At 35.3% G+C, this 23,346-nt stretch overlaps 2 protein-coding genes across 2 annotated transcripts in view; one reads left to right on the top strand and one right to left on the bottom strand.

Annotated features, from left to right (window-relative positions):
- Positions 1 to 23,346, top strand: part of fry (microtubule binding protein furry) — a 156,029-nt gene that overhangs the window by 54,085 nt on the left and 78,598 nt on the right. The gene's annotated exons all lie outside the window — the stretch shown is intronic.
- Positions 5,075 to 21,798, bottom strand: NGR-A18 (neuropeptide receptor A18). The gene is made up of 3 exons (XM_073074217.1): positions 20,869 to 21,798; positions 7,008 to 7,227; positions 5,075 to 5,636 (listed from the first exon to the last, which is right to left on the bottom strand). Exons 1-3 carry the CDS (start codon positions 21,733 to 21,735, stop codon positions 5,401 to 5,403), a joined length of 1,323 nt encoding a protein of 440 aa, XP_072930318.1. The 5' UTR covers positions 21,736 to 21,798; the 3' UTR covers positions 5,075 to 5,400.

Genomic DNA, 23,346 nt, shown 5'->3' with positions numbered 1-23,346 from the left:
ATATATTTTAATTATAGAGATATATTTTTAAGAAATACGTTTGATGTTTAACATCATTGAGAAATATATAATATGGAAAGTAAATCCCAAAGTAATTGGTTTGAATCGGATATTCCCACTCTTATACTGATTGCATACCAATGCTGTTGGACCCGTCCTTCAGGTCTTGAACTAGTCCTGATGAAGGACATCAACATAAATGTTAAGCCGGGAAATTATTTTTTTGTTACAATATATGATGTACACAACTGTCCGGTTTAAATATCCTGCTAATATTATAAAGGCGAAAGTTTGGATGGATGTTTGTCTCTTCTTATAGCGGGTACCCGCGAAACGCGTTTCAATGAAACTTTGCAGTAATATATTATGCAACATCAGAATAACATATAGACTAAAATTTATAAAGTATTGTTGTCGTGGCTATAAAGGTAAGTATCAAGTAGGTGGCAATAATTCTGGCCCTCTGGGAGCTGTCTGGGCGAACGCCGCCCAAACCGTTAGAGTTACACAAAAGTAATGTATTATTTATGGTGATTTTTTTTACCTTAAAAAGTTCTAAATAGTATTCCGCGACAGCATATATCTTTTACGTGGAAACCATTTCTAGTTCAAATAGTTAATTATAAATTACTAATTATTTGGTTACCTTTTTATTATGCTCATTTTTATAGGGTTAACTTAACTCTCAAAATAAATTTAATAGTAAATACCTTTATCACCTTAGACTATACGGTGCGACTCTACTTGTCTTGATCTATGCACTTTTAAGGTAAATGTGTTATTATTAAACAGAATAATATATAATACAAAATAAAATATGTGTCCATAAACTGCACCAATACTGTGCACGGATGGTCGGGACATATTCCCTCAGCTGGCTCTTACAGCACCCGCGGGAAGAGAAGGGGAGGCTCTATTCTACAGCGCCGGGGCCTCACGGCGGAATCATAACTAATTGAATCATAAGCCAAGTGAAGTGGTAATATCGATATACAAAGTTCATCACCAAATCACTAGATGACGTTAATTATTGTGATAAAATTCATGACGAAGTTAAGATTGCAAACAATATTATTTTTTTATTTTGATTAACTATAAAAGTTTAGTTTTCGTTTTTTAAACTAAAAATTATTAATACATTCAAAATAAACACATCTTCTGTTACATTTTCATTGCTAAGTACTGATTTTGTTGAAGTATTTTTACAACTTATGGATCCACTTAAACAATTAATTTGTCACAACTGTGCGAAATACAGTGCAGTGTTGTGAGTTATTATAACAATAAATGTTATTTCGCTCTTACTGCCCGAACACCAAATATGACTACCAAGTTACCTACGATGAATAATCCTGCAGGTATAAAACAAAGAGTTGATTTAGAAAATGCAACATTTCACACTTTCAGAGAGCGTACCGTTAACTTAAAAGATCAAAATGTCAGTAAAGTATATCTCCTCTACCACACTCTTAAAGCCAGAACACAGCAGCGCTTAACACTGTTGTTATTAGACAGAAAAATATGCACGCAAATGTACGCTTGTGTTATGACGTTGCGTAACATCACCCACCACCAACTCTCATTGAGTTGGATTATTAACTTCCCCCTTATCATCAATCCAAACGAATGTCTGTACTATGAATTCTTTATTGAAATAACACCTATATCTTTTTAATAATATATACGCAATATTACGCAAACAGCTCTTTAATCTGTCCTTTAAAATACTATTCGAACTTTAATATAAGTTCACTTGCGATTAGAATTCCACTCCACCCTATTTCTTCTTTTTAATACTGTAAGTAAAATAACCTTGATTCTTCCAGTACATTATACGTTAAATACAAGTACCTAAAAATAATTTCAATAAAAGTTTCAAAATTTACTATATACTATCACTTACCTTATCTTCTGAAGCGGCAGGTCTGTACACCGCTCCCCGAAGTCGCAGCTACTATGCTGTAGTTCTGTACGCGGCAGCATGGTGCCCCGAAACAACTGGCACCCGCTGTTTGTCGCTGCCGTAATATTTTAATATCTAAATCAATGTACACTATCTATATACATTAATTATATACATACACACATTCTACAAATTATATTTTTATTGACATACTACTTTGCCTATTAGGTCTATATTAAGTTTTAATTTTAGGTTACCTTGTAGCTCAGAGCTGTAAAGAGATGAATACACGACCTTTCAACTCTCCAACGCAGTCTAGTGGCCAACTTTGACTAGGTTGACTGACCACCCATTTGTTACTATCCAGTTTGAGCGACCGACGAGGAACAAACAAACATATTTAATGATTTGGAAAATCTGACAACACTAGAATGTCTACTTGTCTGTACAGATTTATAAGCTGTTAAATAATCGGTGAGAAACTTTTGACAGTCGCGTCTAACCACTATTTGTTTGATCAAACTACAATTGCAGTCAAGCTAATATTGTCCATGGGAAGTCAGCCTCGAATGTATGTCGGCCATATAAGAGATATTATTCACTGAGTCGAAAGATATCTATGGAATTTAGTATCAAAGTACTCTTTCAATTGAAACTTTTGTTCTAAAACATCCAAGTATAACTAAAGCGGCGAACACTACTGACATAACATGCATGGCGTGTATACCTCAAAGTAACTGAAATTTGTCCAGCGCAGAACCATGCGTTTTGATGTATGTGGTACATTATTGACTACCTAAAATAATTATAATATATAAAGAATCTAATTTAGAGGAAAATATTTTGAAGATAGATACTAAATATAGATATAACGTAACCATCCTTAAAATGACTAACATGTTAAAGAAGTTGTATCAACAAATTATAATTTAACATTTAAATCTTTATTTAATGCCTTAAATGATATTGTTTATTTTCTGATATGGTATTTCAATATATGTGTAGGCACACTGTTAGCAATACTCAATAATTCCATACAGTACCTACGCTCACTATTACACCTATGCAAATACTTTCGCAGGTACGTTTGCTCGCGCACTTCTTATAATACCTACATGCACATATTCAGCCTTCTTAGATTCACAGACCATTATTTTATCAATCCTATTTTTAAAACTGACTTGTCGACCGAAATGAGGTTGTTAACGAAATACAGAGTCACATCGTATCGCATAACTTCGCATCGCCTAAACGCTAACTGCATAATCGTTTCGTCAAGAAGGCGCGTAGGCGCGTAGCACTTTCGTAACCGCGTAGCTCTAGAGGCCGCGAAATTTTCTGTGCAAATGCAATGGAAACATTTATAGCAATACCCATAAGAAGATGAAAAAAATTGTATTTATAAATACTGCTTTCAATGTTATTCATATATAATTACTAGCTGACTCGGCAAACGTTGTGTTACCATATAATTAAATAAATATTAAGGGTGAACAACCCTTATCATTTAGGGGTATGAAAAATAGATAGTAGCCGAATAATTTAAGAAGTAGTAACATTCCAGCAGCGCTGGGATACGATAGTAGCGATGCGGTCCTGCGGACGCGCGCTCGTTGCGCAGCATTGTGGTAAGCGACTCCAACATCTTCCGCCCATTACTACTCCGCTGGTAAGGAATCGGTATGGGCCATGGTGTCCAATTGCCTCTTAATGTATTCCACACTCTTATTTCAAATTGAAAAACTATACCTTGCCAAGAGATAACCGGTTTTCATCGATATTGGCATTTTTTCCATTTTTTTTAATTCCTACTAACTATAATAATTATACTATAGGTAAGTTGCATACTTGTATAAGTTGTACCTTGTACGTACCTATCTCTTTACTATAGGAAAACGATATGCACATGGCGTATATTTGAAATGATCTTATATATGTTACATAAAATTTATAAAATATATGATATGTAATATTTAAACATATCATGAACCCTCCGGGTGCGAGTTCGACTTGCACTTAAACAATTATTGTATTATCTAATGTGAATGTCCTATATGAAGACCTTGAAATTAAATTTGGGCCCCGGAAGGCACATTTCAAGACACATTTCCTCTTGACGATTTTTTGTATATGACATTGACAGACAGGAAAATATATGAAACGTGCGCTGACACCGCGTGCTGTCTGCCACATATTTAGCTATTATCCAACACTATTTTATAAATCTTCAAATGTACCGGTCATATTACGGATACTTTATAATAATGTCGTTTCGTTTTTCGGATTTTGTACTTAACAGATCACACTATAAAATATTATTATGATCTTTCTTATATCTACAAGATTTATCCTAATACCCTTTGATATTAATATTTACAATAAGATAAATATTTCCGCTGTAGTTTGAAAGGCCCTAAGAAGATTTCATCTATCAGGTACTTTTGTAATAGATTCGTATAAACTATTACGAATACACGTTCTACTACTACGAACTATTACGAATGGAACTTGTCGCGTACTGATTATCTATGCAGAGTGAGAAGTCACAACGCATCTTCGACGGTCCGGGGAAAGCCGCCATTAAATGAATGCACCTTTATTACTGACGGCGATCAACTCCGCTAGAATAATTAAAACATATATCTAGAACGAAAACTTAAATAATACTTTCTAATATACTTCTACTGTGTTAAGTTTAAATTATAATAATAATGTTTTACGGACATTTAAAGCATATATATATCTTTGACATGCGGGTAAGGATATGAGATCGTACGAAATTTTATAGAAATAATGAAATTTCTGAATATCACAAAATACAAATTTACAGTTCATATTTACGTAGTCAACAGTAGACACTTATGTTAAAATAGTCAAACGTATTTTTTATTTAATTAGGTTGTTCTCACGCCTTCTAAAAACGATCATGGACGTAATCACCAACCCAGATTAAAACACCTTTAAAAGGGTAAAAATATTGGCAATTTCTCTTATACAATGCTTCTTTAAAAATATTTTTATAAATTTCAATCGGAAAAATAAGCACGGTACGTTCAGCTATATTTCACTGTGATACTAATGTGTACGTGATTGAGTTCCATGTCACAACCAAAAGAATAAGAATAATATTGATGTATAGAAACAACTATTCTGTGAGAAAGCACGGTTAATGTTGTTATTTAAAATTTATTCAAGCACCCTAATCATTAATTTGTATATTGTTCTAACTACGTCTTCTATTAATAAAGCAAAAATATATTCTACATAAAACTGGGTGTCATTAGTAGTTTCATTGAAACGCGTGCCAAAAAGACTTAATTTTAGTTTGTTTTTTTTTAAAGCAAATTGCGACATGTCACGTACACTTGATTGTAAAAAAATACTCATACCGGCTATTTTTAATGTTTTTCTTAAATCTACGTGATCGAGCTATGCTGGATTTGATAGCCGTTTACGTAGCAAGGACATCTACGGCGAGGGTCGAACTAAACTCGCGATCACAGATTGCCTTCGTGAAAATTCCGGCGATGCAAGTGGCCACCCCGTGGGTTGATGGTCCTCATCTCGATATCCTGCGAGGCGCGCTCGGCGGGGCCTCGCTGCCGGCGCTGGCGGCTGTTGTCGAACGTGAACCGCAAGATGTAGCTGTCGGGGTAGTGCCGCTGCGGATTCCTCGTCTCGCCCGATAAGCCGTAGTTGCTCGTAGCTTCCGTACCGTTGCTCGTGGCCGACACTGCGGACAAGTCTACATTCAATCCTACAATTCGCGATTGTATAAAAACCCTATATTTTATTCATAGTTGCATATGTGAAGATTATCACTATACAAAAGTGCTTATGTGCAAATCCTAATACTCATATACATAATTCTTAGCAGTTATGAAAACCGAGAATAAGTAATAATAGAATTTTTGTCTGTTTGTTTGTCTGTGTGTATGAAATCGCATCAAAAGTTTTTTTTTTATAATATAGGAGTAGCAGACGAGCATGATGCAGTCCACCTGATGGTAAGTGGCTACTGCCGCCCATGGACATCTGTAATCAACCCCAGATAGGATTAGATATTCCTACCTGAGGTCGGCCACATCTGCGCCGCTACCCCTGAGGACTAAGCTGGAACGCCTCGAAAAAGTATGTCTGCCTTACCGAACCACAAAGGGTTCTACCTTCAGAACTAAAATTAATTCAATGGTTTAACAAAATCTTCATAAACTGTTTCTTAACATTTAGTCTTTATTTAATTCAAATCGATCTTCACCATTAAAAGTTATTACAATTTAAAGTGAGAAGTAATTTTTGTAACATTGCATGAACATTGAACAAGCTATGCGGGGCGGAGGATTTAAGTTTACCGGTGTGCTCTGTAGTTTAACAGATGGCATAGTATTGATGTTATGTTTTGAATCCACGCGAAGAAGCATAGCACAGGCATAGCTTGTTTTAACTAAAAATATTTTGTTTTTCATTTAACAATTTGTTGCTGTTTTTACTGAATGCGCTGAGTAAATGCAAGTTGTTCTGATATAATGTTATAATTGTTAATGGTACGTAATTTAAGTTATGTATATGCCATGATACATTTTCTCAAATCCCTGTGAAACCATGGTCACAGCTAGTAGAATATAAAGCCTCGACTCGTTACACCGGTAACCGGATCAGTGCATGTTAGGTAATTAATTAGAGGCGAGCAATATAAAACCTTAACGTTTATAAGAGGACAGTGCTAAATTTGCCACATCTAAAAAGTATCGTCGGGGCGAACTGGTACCTATTAGTTTGGGGTGTTAAATCGTGACACAACCGCACAGACTCTGACAGACACAAACCGCACATTCAAAATATTATTTTATGTGTAGCTTGCCGCCGAAGTCCGCTCGACAAGATTAAGATAGATGTTAATACAGTTCCCATGCAAGAATAGTATTTTATCTGTCACGGCCAGTGTCGGACACGTCTAATGTCTGTAAACAAAATGTGCCTTAAAGCACCATCCATTATCTTACCCGATGATAATCATAAAAAGTTCTTGTAACGTGTAATGAACAAAAACATAAAGCGAGCCATAGTTCAAGTATACGCATGCATATAGGGATAAGTTGCTCACTGGTCAGGCTATTGGCGCGGCGTCGGCGCATGGTAGCGTTTCTGAGAGCGCGAGTGGTTCGCGCCACCCACGCGATGCACGGCACGCTCTGCCGCAGAGCTCGGCGGAAATTCTGACCGCTGAGGCAATAAAGGAAGAAATTGATGCCGAAGTTAGCGTTGAACAGGATCCCCGATATGTGCTGGATCCAGAGCCATTTGTCATCCAGTTCTTTGGCATTCTGTGCAAAAGAAACAAATCGTTAGTTTGTTGGAAAGCGAGCCTGACCAAACATTTTTGGATTTGTATATTTGTTGAATATTCTACATAGGTGCAAACTAGCTTGCTTGTATTTATGTGGTGAGTTATATAGTGTAGGGTACAATTTTAATATTTTAGAGCTGTTTTTATTTAGTTTTTAGCTTGACCTGTATGTATGTATGTAATGTTATCTTTGAACTCGACTTTTACCCACTTTGAACGGTCCGATTCATTTAAAATTTTGAACAGTTATCAAGAACCGAAGACAATACACAATTTTAATAACTTTATCCCATTTACCTCATCAGAATTGTCAGGAATCAGGATTAACAATTAGCCTTGTGCGATTTTATTATTTGTTTTACATTTCTATTGTACCTATTCGTTGGTAAAATAGAAATGTAAAATAATAAAACAGAAATGTATAAAAATAGAAATGTATAACGGATTATATATTCAGAAAACTTCGGTATGCTCTATATTTTTTTATAAAATCATCGTTATCATATACATATGTATATCATTTATATAATCTACCTTTGACAGCGGGAGTATATTTGATTTAGCAAATTTATATTCTCTTATTTTAAGGTCAATAAATAATAACATATTTTTCCAATTAGGCAATACTTATCCATCTTGTTTCAAAATAAGATAAAAAATATTCAAGAAGCTTACGAGTATCACTAGACATAACAAAACATTGTTAACGTTTATGTTTTACTTGGATATCAATGTTTTCATTTGGATCTTTATCATTAACGTGTTTATAAAAGGTGTATTAAAGCTGGCTCCAAATTATAAAATTGAGTGGTATTTTGAGCATTGTATTTGTACTAAACTTACAGGTGTTGCAGATCAGTACTTATATCTATACAAAATAAACCGGACAAGTGCAAGTTAAGCTTGCGTGGAAAGGGTTCCGTACAAATTTAACACTGGAAGTGGAAAACATGTTCTCACATACATAATGTATGGAAAAGTATGTTTACTAACTGAAAATCTATAATCATACATCCAAATTAAGGACAATCTTCACCCATCCGTTTAATGGATAAAATCAATTTTATATCAAAATTTGTATGCTAATTTATAGAGTTTATGATAAAATAATACGAAGGGATATTATTACTTATTATAAAATATTATTAATACAAGTTGAATAAATCAATAAACTATGAATTGACCCATTTTGTCATATATGTTATGAATTATGGACACAAGGTGTTTGTCTTTAACGACATAACTAGATAAGAGGCATTTACAGACGTACTAACAATTACTTTACTTATTGATTTTTTTTCCGGAAATCGTTAGGTCTCAAATGACATGAATTGAACCCACCCGCTCGCAGGGTGCGGTAGCTCACTTAGTTCTTGTAGTTGAATTTTCTTTTACTTTCTGACTAACCTAACCAAGCCCATGTAAAACGTTCAACCACAAAACTTGTTAGTAATTTTAAAATCGATAAAAACAGGAATCGACAAAATAAATATACTTTTAATTTATTTCATTATGTTGTTCTTCCGTTTAGTTTATGAATAGTCACAACGTATGTTGTTCTTTAAATTAGGAAGTAACGGGTTGATGATGTTTTATGAATGAGTATTATACCCGGACGAATAATTATTATCTTATTCATTCGGTACAAAATATGTCGCAAGCAGGTTTGGTAAAAAATGACCGTACAATGAATTAAAACATGAGCGTGTATAAAAACAAAATGTATGTTTACAAGTTTGTCTTTCACTGTACAATATTCGCATGTAAGTATATTAGTAAGTATGTTAAGTAAAGTAAGTACGTTAGGTCCGATCAAATCTAGCTAGCCAAATTTAACCTATTTCCAGCTATTAGATTGAGCTGCAATTTGCAAGGGTAGATCGCATGACAATGCAATATTATTGTAATAAGCAGCTGGTACTGGCTAGGAGGTGGTTTAGATTTGTTGTGACTCTACTCCTAGATGGTATCCAGGGAAGCCACATGACGCCTATGGAACCTCTATAATTAAGCAACGCAAATTACTCGAGTTTAGGCTCGTGTGATTCGTATTGGCCAGGACTCGGTCCTTAATTGGTGATATCCATGGTCTGATGATTGTGATTGAAGGTGGCTCTCGTAACACTATAATTAAACTACGCAACCCCGTCGAGTTTTACTCGTTAGATTCGTTTTGGTAAGGAAACCGTTCGTAAATGAAATACATGGTCTGATCTTGGAGATGTAAGATGACCATAGTAATCCAGTATACCACGACGCAAGTCTGTATTAACATAACAACTTATACGCAGAGTAAACTTTTCAACAGGGCCTTTATGGCGAAAATTTCTGAAAGAAGGCGAGGCCGATTTTTTTAAAATTCAAACGGCATTATTAGTTTAACTTTTTTCCGTAGTCAGAAATGTGATCAGTTTATTTTACAAAAAACTCACCCTATTTATTCCACCATCACATACTAAAGTAAAGGCTCATTTGGAAGAAAATACATTTTTCATATATTCTCATACTGACCTATTTTTAGGGATCGTTTTTTTTAATACCACAAACTTCTTATAGATTTACCTGTAAAATTACCTAAGTAAATTATAGTTTCGGAGATCAGGGGGGGCAGTCATTTCTCGTCTTTCTGGAAGAACTTTATATAAATATTTGAAATCTCCACAACAAGCCCTTTCATTTGATATGCCACACGATGCAGTTTGCCAAACTTTTTTTTATTTTTTTTATTTCGCCTCAAATACTCATCGCCCAATTAAAAATTTAGTTAATTACGTTATCCCTTCGTCTTTGGGTTACGAATTTCAACGAAATTTCAACTCATTTGGTCCGGTAGTTTCTGAGTAGTGGCTGAGACAGACGGACGGACAGACGCACGAGTGAGATTATAAGGGTTCCGTTTTACGATTTTTCATACGGAACCCTAAAAATAAACCCGTTTATTTTGAAGACATTTTTATTTATAGTATCTGTTGTTACAGCGGCCACCATTATACAAATTCTGTAAAATTTTGAATGTCTATGTATAACGGTTCCAGAAATAGAACCCTGTGCCGAACAGACATACAGCGGAGGCTTAGTAATGGAGTTTCGTTTTAACCCTTTGATCCCAGAACCATAAAAACTAACGTGGACGTAAGTTATCATTGTTTGTCCGTTTGTGGCCTAACTTGAATTGATTTATAAATTTCGTCTAAAAGTGGTGAGTTTATACACGTATTTGGTAAAAGTGTTATCACGATTCTGTCTGGGAGACGAAAGCCACTTGGCCGGCAGTTTCTTGGTACATTTTCTGACGAAGGATTTGTTTGCCGTCAGGCGCGCCCCGCAACAGGTGACAGCCCGCCTGTTTTATTCGCTAACTCATTGTATGTATGCAAAGCGACACTTTGTTCTGTGAACGTTTTATTTATTACTCCACGGTCGCTGATGTCATTAAAGTTTGATCCAAAGCAATTATCGTTTCTATTTAATTTTCAATACAACAAAAGAAATAAACAACTGGAATCGTAAGTTTTATATGCCCTACATGTGTACATTAAAAGGTAGATACGCTCGCGACTTTTCTTAACCTTGTCGATCACTTACGGTATGGCGGTATGGCCAGCAAGATCGCCCGATTTAACCATACCTGACTTCTTTCTTTGGGACTACTTAAAGTCACGGACTACTTAAAGTCAGTCGCAGCTCTTAAGGAGAATATTCGACTGGAATGCGAAGTGTTACCGGCGGAAATCTTAAAGAAAATCGTAGAAAATATGATAAAAGAGCGCATGTGTTTCAACGCTGGTGGAAGACTCTTGATAGATATCATATTTTCTAATAAAAAAAAACAAAGTTACAAGTCCAAATAAAGATTTCTATCATGCAAAATCCCTTTTTTATTTTGTACAAAAGTTATTAAAAAACAAAATTGAATGATTAATTTTGCGCCACCCTATATTTATATATGAAATTCTTTACAATTCTCATTCTTATCTTTTTAGCCAATGCGTTATTATTACAATATTAACATTATAACGCTTTTTAGGATTCCGTAGGAAAAATCCAAAAACCGGAACCCTTATAGGATCACTTATGCGTTTGTACGTTCGTCTGTCACGGCCACTTTGCTCCAAAACTATCGGACCAAATGAGTTACAATTTGGTACGCACTTTGGTGCAATCAACAGAATTTTGAATTGAGTGGTGAGATTTTGGGGACGTAACGAAAAAATAAAAAAAAAAGTTTGGCAATCTAATGTGGCATATCAAATGAAACGGCTTGTTGTGGAGATCTCAAACATATTTTTGTTATATGTTCTTCAATCTGTAAATTCAAAGCTATTCAAGAAAGAACATGATAAATGACCGTCCGCGTCCCCCCTTGATGCCTAGACTACTGGGGCTAGAATTTTGTAAAAAAAATCAGAAAACAGTCTTTACTTATATTTTACAGGAAACCTATAAAAATGGTGATCTTAAAATGTAACGCTGTAATGAAAACTGTAGATCGCTAAAAACAGGTAAACAGTATGAGAATATGAGAAAAATATTTTTTCTTTAAAATGAGCCTTTTTCTTTAGTTCGTCATTAATAATTACTAACCTGAATTTGATCCTAATAAGCGACACTACGTGATGGTGAAATGGTAGTCTGTTTTTTTTTTTCAAAATTAATTGAGAATTATTTTTTAGACTAATGATGCAGTTTTAATTTTTATCAAAATCGGCCTCGTAACTCCTTTCAGCATTTTTCGCTATTCCATATATTCTGTATTCCGTAAATTTGCATTGAGTGTAAATTGTTAAGTTAAAAATACACAATTAATATGTTAATACGGGCTTGCGTAGTTGTATACTGGACTAGGGTTGTTGATAATATCAGCATCAGCTTCAGCTGATTATCAGCTTATTTTTTAATAACAGCATCCGCATCCGCAATAAAAGATGCTGATAATTAAGGCTGACATTCAAGTCATAACGTGTTCGTTGAAGGCGGAACCGAACATAGTCACGTGGACTTTCAGCCAATCACAGACAGTTAACATACACAAATTGTCACTTGTTCCCTCATTTAATTGTTTCGTCAACGTAATTTGGTCAGACGTGACTTTCGTTCATAGTTCAATCAATTAATAAGATAATTAAGAATTAATTTCATAATGCCTCCTCCAATGAAAAGTTAGTGAACAAAGACCAGTGTATGCAGTCATAGTGTAGTAATTGTCAAAAAGACTATACTCGTAAGGGACTCACAAATCGTTCAAAGTTAAAGCATGCAGAAGAATATACCTGTTATTAAGTACTGAGATCGAAAACCAACAATGTGCTACTAAACTCAAGAATGTGTAAGGTAAATACTTCCCTTTGCACGCGTATCACGCAAAAACTACTGCGAGAAATTGTGACCGACACGACTCACACAGTTAAAACTTTTCTTTGAAAGTTGGGAGTAATATTAACAATATTAAAACCAGAAATATTGTTATATTATTTAATATACGATACAACATAAATATTATTTTTTTTCCTTAACTTTAATTTATTAATTAGGTAACATAATTATATATAATCTATCTATCTATTTACAAACTAAAAATCTATATACAATATATACAAAAAATATAATTTAATTATTTAGTTATTTGGGAGTAATTAAGTGCTTTTCTTTGAAAATTGTCAGTTTTGAAGTTTTGTTTTAATATTTTTAAATATCAGCATCAGCATCCGCTGATATTGATCTGAAAAATGCAGCATCAGCATCCGCTGATATAGTAAAAACCTGCATCAGCAACATCCCTGTACTGGACTTCTATGGCCATTTTCCATCTTCAACATCAGACCAAGGATTTCATGTAGGACCAATTTCCCTGCCAAAATGAATCAAACGAAGCCAAACTTGATGGGGTTACTATGGCCACCTTCCAGGTCCGTCATCAGACCAGTTCCTTATCACAATAATATTGCATTGTCACGCGATCTACGCTTGCAAAATTTCGGTTAGGTTATGTTTAATTTATTAATTTCCGACCTAACTATTTACAGAAAAAAGAAACAATAAATAAAATAATTGTTATTACGCCTATTATTGCCTTATCTCGTTAATTTGTTAAAGACAAACATTTTGTGTCAATAACTCATCTATATATACATTATTAGTTAGTTACACTATTTATAAGTCAAGAACGGCTGAACCGATTTGGCGCAAAATTGGTGGTGGTGGAGGTAGTTTAGAACCAGGAAACGGACATAAGATACCTTTTCTTTTTATCCCATTCGACCGCGTTTCCGTGAATAAATAAGGATTGAAAGTTTGTATGAAAGTCCCCCAGTTTTCATGTGAACTCCATGAAGATTGGTATTTAGGTTTTCCATAGAAAGTAATGAAATACCCATTTCACCATTTTTGGGAAATTTAAGTTGGTTAAATAGGGGTTGGAATTTTATATTAAAATACGTTAATTTGGAAGCAAGGAGTGTAAAAATTTGCATTTGGCTTTCTGGTTGGAAATAATAGAACTTTTTTAACACCATTTATGGAAAATCTACCTTTAAGAGGGTAAAATAATGTTAGAAATTTCGCTTAGAAGTCCACAGATTTTAATTTGGAAATAATATAACTTTTTTAACGCCAATTATGGAAAATTTGATTGACAGTTTGTTAACATGTAAGCCGATTATGAAACAAAGTATATGAAAATTGGTATTTGGCTTTTTGGCTGTGAATAATATATCACTTATTTTACTTTTTTTTAAAAATCCACCCTTAAGGTCGTTAAATAAGGGTTGGAACTTTATTTTACAATCCGTTAATTTGGAAGCAAGCAAAAATTACCGTTAGACACAATGAAGCAATTGTTTTTTAGACCCCCTTAAGCCTGTTATAAACGGCCTTTCTGTTTACACACGTGTTTCAGCGTTTTTAGTTACTTAACAATCAACCCCATTAGAGTACTATAAGTAAAGAACGTTTCTTAAAAAAAACCTTGTTGAAGTTATAGGTACTTCTTTTAGCATGCTTGGAAAAATAACAGAGCGCAGAGTGTTGGAATGAAGTTTATTCAATTTTATTTCTTATTTTCCCGTTCTCCTGTAGCCATTTCCTAACACCACCACCAGTTGTTTATGGACACAGTGAAACCAATGGGTACAGATAGTCACTTATAAAGAGTCAGGTGGTTCGAAGTGCACCTGGTCATCGAATATTATATAAATGACAAAATTGGTCATTAAGACTAGGCTGGAAGGGAGGGATAGCTTTAATCGCTGTTGCCGGTTTCCTAGACCGTCCACCTTCACTAGAGGGAGAGAAGGTTGCGAACCCAGCAGCTGACCCAAGAGGACCTCCTGTGAGATACGAACCTCGACTCCAATGTGGAGCACAGGGAGACACGACGGATCACGCGGAGATACCTTGTGTCGGTTGTGCTGTAATGGGGTCTTCGTCTCCACCGGCGAGGACGGTGTGGGTAAAATCTGTTGTTGTTGAGTGTGTATAGGGGCGGAGGGGGTTCTCCTTGTCGGGGGGCGTTGTCTGACGTGATCTTATCGTCAGGGACATATTTTGGGCGTCTGTGTAGAGCCGTTACTTCCTTATCAGAGACTGGCTGCCTAGACAACTTGCTGATTTGGGTGGTCAATAGCTGTATCAAAATAGCTCTTGGAAAGCTGCTTCATGTATTGAGCGATGGTGGACAGTTCAAGATCTCTATGGAGATCTACATTACGCACGTACCAGGAACAGCCCGTGGCCATACGCAAGAATCGATATGGAAGCTTTTGATATCTTGATGAGTGCCAATGAGTTTCACGTGTCCAAAGACTACACTGGCGTCAGCAATGATGAGTCTAACGCAAGTTTTGCAAAGCGTCACTTTATTACGAACTGCCATTTTACTTTTCTTGCCAAACATGTGGTAGAGTCGCTCTAGTACGAAAGCGGCCCTATTTCGCATTATGTTTAAGTGAAATTCAACCTACTAGAACGGTTCCCCATTTATTCTTATTAATAAAAATAATTAATTTAAATCATAAAAAATCAACATTATTGAAATAACATATTTTTTTTTCGAATTTGTATATTATTTTTCGAATTTGTATATATTTCGAATTTGTATATTATAAATTATTATATACAAACAACATGAGTAATAATGTCTCTAATTTTTAAGTTAGTTAAGTTTCAAGCATGTGTAAATTCTACCAATTTAGTTTAGCTAGCACGCTAACTGCTAAATATAGCCTATAGCCCTCTCGTATCCTAAGAGGTGTTCCGCGAACCCGGCAGTGTGACAGTGATGGGTTGACGACAATGTTCACTTGTTTTATACTACATATTTGAAATTGATTAATGTCTGTTAGTCTTACTAGTTCAATTTAGTTGTGTGCAAAATGAATGGTGAAGCCGTACAGTGGCGAGCTTCGGTTTCATCGGCGTGCCCGATATGACGTCCGTGTTCTTAATGAACTATTTCAATGAGAAAATTATTCCGTATTTTTTCATTCAACCTCAGCATTATTATTGATAAACAATAAGGTGTAAGTAAAATTTGGAATCACATGGTGTTCGTAATATCGAAATATATTACCGGCGTAATCCTGAACGTCTAAATTTCACCATACACATATTTCCCAATTTCAAAAATTGTTTCAAAAGTGTATATAGACAGCATGGTAATCATCATGACGGTACATCTAAGTAAATAAATTTATATAAATAAATTTTAATAAAATCAAAAGAAAAACTTTTTAAAAACAAGCTTCTATTACTTGTTAATAAAAAATATTATTTTTAATACTAATATATTAGTCACACCTCGAAAAAAAAAACTAAAAAGTTAAAAATAGTTTAAACCCGGTGTTTTAAATATTTGCATTTTTATATCAGACACATTTTTAACACGCTTTTATTAGCTTGGGTTGTATGTATGTAGGTATGTATATAAGTAACAAGTAACGGAATCTTTGAACCCGATTTCTATCCACTTTGAACGTTCAGTTAAATTCAAAATTTTGAAGAATTATCAAAAACCGATGACAATACACGATTTTAATAATTTTGTACCATTGTCCTTATCAACATCCTCAGGATTAACGATTTTCGAGGCGAGAGAAAGCGCCTTAGGGAAAGTTCAGGCAAAGTTACTAGATTGATTTTTAGTTTTGAAAAATAATAATGTTATTTCCCTATAACTCAAATGTACTGAAACATATATATGATGCCATCTTGTAGAATGATTTTTAGGATTCCGTACTCAAAGGGTAAAACGAAACCCTCCGCTGTCTGTTCGTGAGTCACAGGGCTTTATCTCTAAACCGTAATAAATAGACTCTTGATTTTTTTACAGACGATGCATAATGATGGTTGCTATAACAACAAATACTAAAAATTAATAAAATAAATATATATAATATAAATATAAAAAGTAGAGAATAATTTTCAATCTAGAAATCAATTAAGGAACAGTAAATAGTATAATTGTGGAAAAAGTGTGGGATTCTCTTCGAAAACTGATAAGTGGAAAATTATTTTCTACTTTTTAGTTGAGTTTATCATAAAAGCGTGTTTTTTAGTTTTTTGAACTATATTTATTTGATAAATAAAAGCGTGTTACATTGATGGAGGTAACAAATTGGACCCTGACAAAGACCCTGGTTACCATCTAGCACCGAAGTACTCATTAAAACGAATCATACGAACCCAAACTCGAAACGGTTGTATCGTTTAATTACCGAGTTCCTATGGCCATCTTCGAACTGCATGATCAGACCCTGATTAGATTACTAGCAGCACAGTATTAGTTGAAATAAAATCCGTCTCCCTTTCATTTGATACTTATATTGGGTAAACAGAAATATGTACCTGATCTACCATTGTGTACTGGTGGCCATCTTGGATTTGAGTTTTTTTTATAATGCGATGTATTCTACAAGTTAAGCCCTTTCATTTGATGTCCATATTGGGTGGTTTGTCTTGAAATATGTACGCCGCCATTTTGTTACGGCGGCCATATTGGATTGACAATAAAACTAAATTTATATGATTACATTGTCACGCGTAATTAAGATACATTCCAAATTTCAGCTCAATCGGACACTGGGAAATGGGTGAAATTGAGTTTGCAAGATTTGAATACAAACACCGCGACAGGTGAAACTAAATAAAAGCTTGTAATAAGATTTTAAACTTAAAACTAAAATAAAAACAGGTTTTTTTAATTGTTACTTTCTGTTACATAAAATTATTTTAAAAGCTTATCCATCATCATCATCATCAACCCATTACTGTCCCAAAGCTGGGCGGGTCTGCTCTAAGAATTAGAAAGGTTAGTCTGGCCAATTGGTAGACTTTACATACATTTGAGATTTTTTTACAAATCTCTCAACTGTGCAGGTTTCCTCACGATGTTTTCCTTCGGCGTTAAAACAAGTGATAATTAATTTCTAATACACACTAACTTTTGAAAAATCAGAGGCCTTGGATTTGAACCTCGGATACTTAGATCGAGAAGCATAGTTTCTTAACTATTAGGCTATCACCGCTTCTGCTGCATGATATCTAGTTTAGAATAAATTCCTGCTTCCCAGATTTTTTATTTCCCAGCTATCATCGCCATTTGATCCTTCTCGTTATTTTAAACCTTTTTAGGGTTCTGTTCCCAAAGGGTAATAACAGAACCTTACTACTAAGCCTCCGCTGTCTGTGCGTTTGTCACAGGGCTCTGTCTCTGGTACTGTAATAGATAGAAAGAAGAGAATCCAATATCTGAAATTTCATTAACGCGCTTATTATTATATGTAATTTTAAATTACAGTCACGATCTGTATAACTGTTTTAAATATCAACGCTAAATATATAGAGTACCGTCTGTCGTGAAAACCCCTTACATAATACAATGCGTATAAATCACGTGAGCGCCTATAGATAAAAAACAAAACAATTGCGACTCTGAAATGTTAATTTCGTACAGAGTTGTTGTGATGCTCCGTAACCGTAACCGACACGAGTATATAAAAGTTTCGAATAATTTTGGATAAGGATAGATTTAAAAATGAGACAGATACAGTCGCTAGCTTCCCTTTGCAATGAAATTCAAATCATTACTTATTTATATTTTCCTTACTTTTACAATTCCTTGAAAATCGATTACCCTTAACTCAAACTATCCGAATCTATCGAGAATCCGAAACAATTCTAAATCTGAAACCGTATCCGAAACAAAAATCATATATTTCGTATATTTGTATCCCTGTGAAATAAGGACATAAATTAATTATTAATTGATGGACGGCCCATGATAATAATTCAATACACTGCGTATGAGAGAACATGTTTTCCATTTACAGTATTAAAGTTATACGGAACAACTCTCCACACGAGTTTAACTCGCTCTTGTCCTGTTTATTTTCTTTTATTATTAGTGTAGTGTAGTGAAGAGCTAACCTCGACATCAAGACTGCAACCCGAGGGGAAATATTTGTGTTGTACATGTAATTATATTTTCAATGTAAAGTGATCTGGGTAACAAAGATGAGGGGTAAAGTCAAGAGTAACGTGATCCAGTGAAAATTACGTACTGGATGTATTGCGTCCATTGCGTAGCCGCGGTAACGCCCGGCGCGCTTTCCACGACGCATTTCTAATCTAAGCACATGCCATGCATGCAGCATGCTTTGCCCGCAGTTCAACTGTTCGGATGCCACCTCAAATATTACTTCTGCGAAGCAGGTTTGCGTAATGCGATGAAAATAAATTAAACACGCACGGACGCAAGAGAAATTAGAACTTAAGAGCACACAGGCTTAGCCACCGATCAGATTTTTTGTATTTCTTGTGAATTTATATAACAATAAAAAGTAACATAATTTGAACATAACATCATTTGATACTATTGAGCATTTCTTGTGAATTGTACTTGTTATTTTACCGATAGGTATATAAGCTTTATTGTTATGAAATTTGAAATGATTATGATTATGAAATAAAAAAATATTATTTAAGTGAAATAATAATCATATAATTATTTGTTCTCCAAATATTATATTTATTATATCATATTACATTATATGTGACGTAATATTATTAAAAGTCGTTTATAAAGAGTCGGATTCTTATTTGCTGCGTTATTATTTGTCGGTAAAAAATTTAAGTTTAAAATTTATTTCACGTAAAATATGCCGCTGATAGTGGTGATATTGATAATGAGAAACTGATATTTTATATTAAAATTTTATATTATTATTTTAAGATAACCATTTTATTTGAGTAAAAATATAAAAACTGATAAATAATATCAATAGTTATCGTAAGCGCACATGAATCCTATGCATCCTGATTCCGCAACCTGCTTTTTTAACCGACTTCAAAAAGGAGGTGGTTATCAATTCGGCCGGTATATATATTTTTTATGTATGTACACAAATTACTCCGCCGTTAGTGGACCGATTTAAATTATTCTTTTTTTATTGAAAATTGGTCCGACTTAAATATGGTTAGGATCCATCTATGGGTTCTGGAGAAAATGAGGGGAACGCCTCAACCCATGTAAATATATTTAATTATTTTTTTTGGATATAGCTCTGGATAGCTCAACTGGTAGAGCACTCGGCGCGTAATTGCGAGGTTCTGGGTTCGATTTCCGGTCTCGGACTATTTGATTTTTTCTCAATTTATGAATTGGTTAGGTTAGGTTGGAACATATTAGACAATATAAAAGTAATCGAGCAGGGCGCTGCGAGCGGGTGGGCCCGATCTGTATAAATTCTGACCTTACCCTTATTCATAATCACGTTTATACAATTTTTGTATAATCTATATATATAAACGTTAGTATGTCATCACTAAAAAGTGTGAAAAAAATTTTAACAAAAAAATATAACCGACTCCTATGTCACTACAATGTAAAAAATAATTCAAATAAATGTTGGTTTAGTACATATTTCTGAAGTCGGCGCTGACATAGAAGTCGGTTATATTTTTTGTTTTTTTTTTAAAGAAGTAGTGAAGTGTGGCAGATATTCATTGGAATAATTCGATATTTGATTGATTCTGTTCGCAAAATATGTGCAAGGTGCTGCAGAATAAAATACTATTCGCTGGCAATATCAGAGAAAGGCTTTAGGTCAAAGGACGACAGCGTCCCGACTTCTTTGCGCGGCGGCGGCGGCGGCGTCGTATCTCTGAGGCTCTGGGCATCCCTCGCATAGACAATTGACACAAATTCTGCCGTACCGAGTTCACGGTCAACTCATTCGCTAAGAAGATCCCGTTCCGGTACTTGCGAACTGTTTTTATTGTTTGGAACGTTTGATATTATATTGACCTACTAAAAAAAAAACATCTAAAATTGGTCGTATTCTTATATACTACTATAAGTAATTTTTATTATCAGTTTTGTAATAATTTCTAAAAGTCAACAAACGTGAAGTTTGCGGCCCATTAATTTATAGAGAATGTAAATAAAGTCACAAATGAACGGCACAGCCAACTATGTGTTTCGTCCGCATTTAAGACCATTACGCGTTTAACACGCCCCTTTGAATTTTCAAGGTTAATTAGCGCACAGCTAGCAAAATATTACTAAGATACGCAAAAATCAATCTACATACTCTCCAATAAATGGTAACAATTTAGCACTCACCATATCATAAGCATAGGCGACCACTCTCATCGTGTAAGCGGGGAGATTAAAGATGACAAATACAGACGATACGACGAGCAGCATCCTCGTAACTCTTTGCTGTGACCTCGGACAGCCCACATGGCAGGTGGCTCGATCTCTCTGGCCCGGCAAGGGCATTCTCTGCTCCTGTTTCACCAGCCTCATCCGTGCTCTTTCCAATTTCCATACTACTATCATGATCCATGTATTGAGTAGTATTATCAAAGCCAACGGTATCGTGAAGGACACCACGGTGTCCACCCAATTAAATGTCGCAGCGTGCACTAACTTCTCTCGATCTATGTTGCATTCTTCGTCTCCCGAGCCCGCGAACAATAAAACTGGTATATTAACCAGTAAAGATGCCGCCACTAATGCGCATATCACACAGCGGGCCCTCGTCACGGTGCACACGGCGTTGCGTTGCAGCGGATATTGCACCGCAACGAATCTCTCGATAGTGAAGGCTATTACTAGCCAAGCACTAAAGCAGCACGTCACGTAAGAAATATATACGAAGGCTTGACAAAATCCTTTCTGGTGGAAGAGGCCGTTTAATTCGAGGGTACTGAACCAGGGCGGAAGGAGCTGGATCAGAAACAATGAGTCCGATAATGCTAGCGCCGACAAGTATTGACTGGTGGACTGGAGGCGCAAGTTACTCGTGTAAAAGACGTACACGGACAAAAGATTGCCCAGTACGCCCAGCATGACCAGGAACGGTGTAAGGAACACGTACATCGAGCTGGCCATTTGAACGACAACAATTTCATATTTTGTCGTATTCGTAACATTTGTAGTAAAATTCGCGTCCAACAGGCTGAAATTGCCATATTGTATTGCCATAGGAGTCTTCCATGGATCTATCGAAATATCAACTATGTCCGAGTAACTCTCGTACCCGGGAGAGTTGTTCGACATGGCGCCGGGCGCTCGCCGCGCTCGCCGCCGTTGACTAACTTGTAGTACAAGAGTGGTGCCTTTTTATAGGCGCAATCGCGCCGCCCTTCGGGATGTGCCCGCCGGCCGCGGCGCTGCAGCCCCCGCCCGCTGCCCGCAACCCTCCCGCGGCCCACCTGCCACCTCAATCCCGCTTATTTATAGTATATTTTTGAATCCACATAAGCTCTTGTTGAACTAAATGTTATTGATATGTGATAATATAGCTACAACTTAAAGTTCTATAATCCCGATATCACCTATTTTACGGAATGTTGTATTTGGCTTTCTAGATAGAGAAAAGAACACACTTATTTTTCCGCTTTTGAAAAACCACCCTACAAGGGTGTAAATTGAGGTTGAAAGTTCGTTTGCAAAATCGTCAATTTTGTAGCAAACACTAAAGAAGTTTTGAAACTAAACTTTAATTCACAGTCCCACACTAGGATACCCTGTATTATGGGTGTTATGGACACACGCAAAGACGAAGTCAAATCTAAAGTCATTCAGATATCTGTCTGGCCGGGAATCGAACCAGGAACCCTCTACGCGTCAAACTGATACGGTGCTCGCTCCGATAGCGGTCATCATTATGAAATTTTGTACTTGGCTTTCTGGATAAAAATAATGAAACGTCTATTTTACTGTTTTTGAAAATGCTACTTTGGCCCTTTGAGTGCAATCAGGTTTTTGATATTTAAATTATATCACTTGTTTTGAATATTTTTCTATATTTGAAAAAGTTCCGTTACCATGGTTAAAGCCGTCTTTAAAGTTACACAAAGAAATTTGGTACTGTACATAAAGTTAAAATCGTATTTAAATGCACTCAATTTGCGTTATCAATAAGTGTGTCTGAATTTGCTCTACCCTATAGGGCGCGAGAGGGTGATAGATATTTGATGCCGACGATTCCAACTCGGTACATATAAAAGTTACACCTATTGTTGGTCGCTGTGTATCGAAACACGTGGATCAGCTTGCGTGTTATTATTTATGAAATACCCAGGTGCAGTTGGACCGGGGAGGCACACCCGCACACTTACTTCTAGCGTGAAAAAAATCTTGCGTTTTGATGGAAGAATGGGGAGGCTGGCTGGCTTACATACGAAACGATTACTTAAGTTCTCACAATTCTCTTAACGCATGTTTGACCGGCTTCATGAAAAACTATATTCGGTATATTGAAATAGAAGACTTAAACCGTATTAAGAATATTCTTTTGATTTGGTTGTTGATAAAATATTAATCAACAGTATGATACTTATCTATTATATACAACTTTGGGTAGCTTGCTATTCACTTAGCAACAAATACTTACCCTTAACCATATTTCTTTAGGCAACCCATCACTAATACTTTTTAATGTAGGTACCTATTTTTGAAAAATAAATGTACCACTAACTCGAAAAATCTTGTGCAACAAATAAATTAATTTGTATAATAAATATAATGTATAATATTAATAGGAAAATGTTTGCGTTAAAGAGAATTACGAGGAAGGCATATGAAGTGACT

Source organism: Epargyreus clarus, unplaced genomic scaffold, assembly GCF_041222505.1.
Source record: "Epargyreus clarus isolate Ecla_fem2 unplaced genomic scaffold, WU_Ecla_fem_2.2 ptg000007l, whole genome shotgun sequence".
NCBI classification, from domain to species: domain Eukaryota; kingdom Metazoa; phylum Arthropoda; class Insecta; order Lepidoptera; family Hesperiidae; genus Epargyreus; species Epargyreus clarus.
Note: the sequence above shows the minus strand (reverse complement) of the source record. Positions and strands in the feature narration are given on the sequence as shown.